The sequence below is a fragment of the Diceros bicornis genome, chromosome 3 (assembly GCF_020826845.1).
Source record: "Diceros bicornis minor isolate mBicDic1 chromosome 3, mDicBic1.mat.cur, whole genome shotgun sequence".
In the NCBI taxonomy this organism is placed as follows: domain Eukaryota; kingdom Metazoa; phylum Chordata; class Mammalia; order Perissodactyla; family Rhinocerotidae; genus Diceros; species Diceros bicornis.
In genome coordinates, this window is record NC_080742.1 from 25,671,353 (window position 1) to 25,677,352 (window position 6,000).

Below are 6,000 nucleotides of genomic sequence, written 5' to 3' on the forward strand. Positions count from 1 at the left end.
CTTATAATACCATTTTCCTTGATATCTGATGTTCAGCGATTAATTGTCATTGGTTAACTGAGCGTAACCAGCTTATGCCCGTTTCTTGTTTATTTTAGACAAGAGGAAATGAAATTGAATTAGAAAATGCAATTGGTGAATCCAAAGGTGAAATTGATGCCTTGGAAATGTCTCCAAAAGATTCAGAATCAAGTCTAATAAGAAAAAGATCAACTCGCAAGAGTATCCGTGAACCACCAGGCCAGGAGGGAAAGCTTAGTACAACAGAGGGCATGGTATGGAGGAGGATGTCGAGTTCTGGCTTCAACCCTCCTGTTGTAGCTTCCTCATTTGGTGGGCTAGGGTGGAGTTGGGAGAGGGAACAAGAAAGGGTTATCCAGAATCCTCCTGTCCTATCCCCTAGAGTGTTCCACAAACCACAATCTCAACAGTTTAGACTCGGTTTAGCATTTATGACTGAGATTTATAGGACAAGAATTTTAGAATTAGAATTTATAATATAAAGAGACAGACCATAATGGTTCTTCAAATATAAACATTTCTAGTCTGTTTATCCCTTCTCGTAAATATTCGTCATGTTCCAAATGTTGGGTAAAAGTTAAATGTTTGTAGAATCATCATTTATTTCTTAAAAAATAAAGGAATAATATAACAGACTTTCAGTACTTTTTTTAAGCTAAATTGCCATCAGTTGATAAGGAAATGGGAATAGGCTATGGTCATTTATGCAGGGGCTGGCCCAGTGGCTTAGTGGTTAAGAGTGCTCACTCCGCTACTGGCCCGGGTTTGGATCCTGGGCGCACACTGACGTACCGCTTGTCTGGCCATGCTGAGGTGGCATCCCACATACACCAACTAGAAGGATGTGCAACTATGACATAACAATTATCTACTGGGGCTTTGGGGGAAAAAAGGAGGAGGATTGGCAATAGATGTTAGCTCAGGGCGGGTCTTCCTCAGCGAAAAGAGGAGGATTGGCATGGATGTTAGCTCAGGGCTGATCTTCCTCACAAAAAAAAAAAAATTTATGCATTTGGAAAAAGTGTCCATGATTAAATCAATTAAGTATCAATTCTGTTTCTAACTAGCCTGTGGTAATATTTGGTGTTTTTCATGATGAAAATGTACCTCCTGTTTCCTTTTGGAGGATTCTGAAGCTAAATATAACTGAATGGCCTTATTTTGTGGTTGGCATATTTTGTGCCATTATAAATAGAGGCCTGCAACCAGCATTGGCAATAATATTTTCAAGGATTATAGGGGTAAGTATTTATGTCCATTTTTGGATTACCTGTGAGTCCTGACTGAAGAATGAACTGTTTGTTTGTAACTGTATAATACATAAGCCACAAAAAACATGTACCTTCATATGAAACTAAGTGGCTTGAAGATGTAAGAACAGAAGTCTGGTTTGTGATAGGAAAGCTCCTTTTTCAAACCTTCCTTTGTTCTGGCAGTTGGTTTTGATCCTATGTCCCTGGGGACCAGATCCCTGAAATAGGCAATGACACTGACTAGATGACTGTCCCTCCCCTGCCATCACTGGGCTCTGAGTAAACCTCCTGAGCTGTTGTATCACCAGAGTGCAAAGAGAGGTCCTCACATGTGTGTCAGACAGGCTTGAGAGAGAGCTGTTCTCTGACATGCACACTTGGCAGGACTCGAGCAGGCCTAGCATGCTGCCTCTGTGAGATGTCCATCCCGCTTGTTAAGATGAACACAAATGGAACAGCTTCCAAAGATTGAGGTTGACACCTGTTTGTTCTGCGTGCTTTCTATGGGTTAGGAATATGGCTCTGTTACTAGACTGATTGTGGCCCATGTGAAGGGAGATGTTTGTTTTCTTTCCCTGTGGAGTGATTCTTCTGTCTTCCCCATCTCAGGGAAGGTCACCATGTGTAGTGCTAGGTCAGCTGGCTGTAGTTCCCTCACTAGCTGTCTATCTGGCCATCCTATAAAGAAGGCTGGTTCAAGGCACCTTCTTTCTTTCTCAAAGGCCTGGGCTGAGTCAATGACCACCTCTCTCTCTGGTTCACAAAAACCCCCCTAGCAGATTTTCTGCAGACACCTTGGGTCAGTTTGAAATGTTCAAATTGTAAAACAATGTATTGACCTCCAGTGTAGTTTCCCCCAAAGGAGGAAGAGAACGTCGTTCCCATTTCTGCTTTACACAGGAGCTGTGGCACTTGTGGCGCTCGTTACTCCAGGAGGGAGTATGAGCAGAAAAGTATTGGATCAATTGAGGAGTGACAGACCCATTCTTGGCCCCTAAGGGAGGCAGAGTGCATACACTTCCAGGTTTGGCATTAGGGAGGCAACCGCAACCTCTGTTACACTAAGGCTCTCTTGACCCCCAACCCTGTGCTAGGTGGGAAATGGGTCAGACCCAGAATGGCTTCTTCAGTGGTTGAACTAAAAAGCTTTCAATATTTTCTTCACAGGTTTCTACCAGAGATGAGGATCCTGAAACAAAATAACAGAATAGTAACATGTTTTCACTATTGTTTCTCGTCCTTGAAATTATTTCTTTTATTACATTTTTCCTGCAGGTAAATGTCTACATTTTCACTTTATTCATTTTTGAGAAATGGGTCATTATTCAACTGTGGAATTTATCAACATCTGTGTCACTTTCTTTTTAGTAGAATTGCTCCTCTCTTAACTGAGCCATTAACAGCCAAGTTTCTTTGATGTATTTAAAACAAAAATGTTTTGCTCCCTTGATCAGTTCCTCCTCCCCTCTCACCTCCCCCAACTGAAATAATAGTGAAACCAGAGGGAACAGAGCAAAAGAGTTAAGTGCTCTAAAAGCATAGTATGGTAAGGCGGTATGGGTGTTGGTGTTAGACCTGGGGTCCAGTACAAGTGGAACCAGTTCCAAATTTTGTGTCCTTGGGCAAATAAGTAGTTTAAATTGTCCAAGCCTCAGTTTGCTCATCTGTAAAACAAATGGTACCTGCCTCTTGATGATTAAAAGATGTCATGTGACTACATTCCCAGGCCTGTGTGGGGCAGCAGCAAACACCCAGTCACTTATTGAATGAATAATTAGCCACACGTATTTTTTTAAGATAAAATTCTGAATAGATATTTAATTTCACATGTTGTAACCATGTACTAGTGTTTTTATAAAAACAAAACATTTTTCTTGACGTTATAGGAGGTACAAATGAAAACAGACTGAACTCTCTCATTACTAAGTATTTCAGGTCTCACTGGGGAATGTGACCTTGCCATCATAGATGGGACACTCTATGTACAAGTTATAACTATGTGCTCTTTGCATGTGTTTCTTCCTTCTCTCTCAGGAATGTGCAGCACACTGCTGGGGAGCACAAAGGAGACATGGTTGTCCTCCTCCACTTCTCTGATTCTGCAGGGGACTCAGGCCTATTATAAGGGCCTCTCCTCTTCTGACGTACCACCGAGACGTTTTCCACTCTCTTTTCCCTGTGCCATTGTGTGGCAGACCTCTTCCCAGAGCTCCAGAAAGGGAAATTCCTTCTAATCTCGTATCCCCAAACTCATCGGGATGAGGGTTCTGTTGTCCTTCCTCCCCAGAGGTGGCCCAGCATGGCCACACCGTCACATCTTACTGTGTTCTTTCCCAGTAACTCTCTTCCCTCCTCCAGACACAGAAGTTTCTATCCTTCGGCGATGGGGAGGGCAATGCTGCAGATTTTCCCTGTGTAAGCCACCTCCCCCAAACTGTTCTGCTCCGCGACTTTGGCTTTTCTAAACTTAGAGACTAAGAATTTGATATCTTTGTCCTCTACATCCTTTATGCCTGGGGTGACTGTATATACCTCTTTTCCCAGGGGATACCTCAAGTCCTGGTGAAATTACTAATAGCACTCCTTTGCACTCTCAAAAGTGTCCTGGTTTGGATGATACATAATATTGCCACCTGTTTAGAGTGCCCCCTGCCTTGGGAACAACTCCAGCTTCCTGAGTGACAGACCCTGGTTCACTGGGAGAAATAAGACAGGATAGGAGTGCAGGAAAGAAACACCTTTCCAGTAGATTCCTGATCAGTCTGCCAGCTAGCTGTGGAGTAGCAGTATGAATTTCAAAACTGGCCCTCCTGGCTATTCCACCAGGGCGGCTGTGCACCATAGTACACAGTCACTGAAACGTAGGCAACCCTTGAAATCAGCTTCTGACTTTGTGTAGTGTCCTGCCTTAGCAACGACATCAAGTCCCCCTCCTTCTGTGCAATCAGTGGCTGGATCTCTGGTAAGCCTGCTTCCTGTGGCATGTTCTCCTTCTTCACAGGGTTACACGGTTGGCAAAGCCGGAGAGATCCTCACCAGGCGGCTCCGATACCTGGTTTTCCGATCGATGCTGAGACAGGTATGTCTGTTGAAGATTGTGCCCCGGGCTGTGCAGAACTCCACACGTGGGCCCTGTGGTCCCAGGCAGTGGGAGCGCTGTCAGGTTACTGGGAGTGAAGTCCTGTATTGATCTTCCCTCAGTCTCATCTCAGAGATGCAGCTGAACTGCCCCCCGGGTCAGGCGCAGAGGCCCTGCTGTCTGTGGGCTGTGGGTGGGCACAGGGAACGGATCACTGGAGACCGAGAGTCTCCAGAGCAGGTTCACCTCCAGCCTTTGTCTCAGCAGCTGTAGGCAGAGTAGGCAGAAGCCATCTTCAGTACCCTCGTCCCTTTCCTCTCTTTCTTTCCTTCTTCCCCCTGGGAAACCCAGGACACTTGTGTTTCTTCCCACCAAGAGATGCCCCCTGTACCCTTCCTTTCCACAAATCAAAATTCATCCCCAGGGCCCAGTTTCTCTGCTGGGGCTGGACTGATTTACTCATTCTAGCTGCAGTGTTACTAGCTGATAAGGACTTAATGGAATGCCTCGCACATTTTACACCTTCAGAACTCGAACAACAGGCAGATGTGAATGTTTTTCTGGGGAAATGGTGAGGAGGGATTCTGGGAATGTAACCCAAAGCAGCCAGGTCAAAGGGGAAAGTTTCTTTAAGAATCATAAAAATTTTGTATGTGACTTTATAATTTCCATTTTAAAATCACTAATGACTTGGCAGTGAATCAAATGATGCTCTAGAATGATTCTCTGGACGTGGCAGGGGTAATTGAACCCTGGCTGAGAAGCATCAGTTTGCTGTAGTAGGATTTCTATATGACATTCACATTTTCCCGGCTGTCTTTGGTTCCTCAATCTTTTTCCACTCCTGCCAGCACCACTTAGAAAGAAGACATATTTATGGAAATTGCTAGCTAGTGAGTAACAGAGCCAGCCTTCAATCTAATGAATGAGAGAGCACTGTTTGATGGTGGGCCATGTCCTAGGACTCACAGTCAAACCATATTTGTAACTAAGATTCCACTTAGCCTTGAGGGTGACCTTGGTTGTGAGCCGAATGCCCCATTACCCATCCCCCCCACCTCCAAGCCAACTCCCAGGTCCATTATACTTTGGAAGCTGAGCTGATGGTTTGTGTAATGCCCTGTCCATAAATGATTATGTCTGGCTATCATACATTAAGTGCATTATTCTAAGGCATAATACTTAGTGTTGTAAGGCATTCAGAGCTGAATGGTCCCTGTCTTTAAGGAAGTTACATTGCAGTGGAGGAGGCACTTAAGTGCCTAACAATTTTAAAAAGCAAATTGATACATAGTATAATCAATGATAATGCTTTTGGGCCGGCCCCATGGCTTAGCGGTTAAGTGCACGCGGCCTGGGTTCGGATCCCGGGCGTGCACCAATGCACCGCTTCTCTGGCCATGCTGAGGCCGCGTCCCACATACAGCAACTAGAAGGATGTGCAACTGTGACATACAACTATCTACTGGGGCTTTGGGGAAACAAAAAAAAGGAGGAAGATTGGCAATAGATGTTAGCTCAGAGCCGGTCTTCCTCACCAAAAAGAGGAGGATTAGCATGGATGTTAGCTCAGGTCTGATCTTCTTCACAAAAAAAAATAAATAAATAAATGATAATGCTTTGTTTTTTCTTAAATATTTGGGGGAT

The 6,000-nt window shown here is 44.4% G+C and overlaps 1 protein-coding gene across 1 annotated transcript in view; it reads left to right on the top strand.

Moving 5' to 3' along the window:
- LOC131393784 (ATP-dependent translocase ABCB1-like) overlaps window positions 1-745 on the top strand; it is a 42,339-nt gene extending 41,594 nt beyond the window's left edge. The window contains 1 exon segment of the mRNA XM_058524819.1: window positions 99-745. Coding sequence (XP_058380802.1) covers window positions 99-503 — 405 coding nt within the window. The 3' untranslated portion in view covers window positions 504-745.
- Window positions 746-6,000: the final 5,255 nt, after the last annotated feature.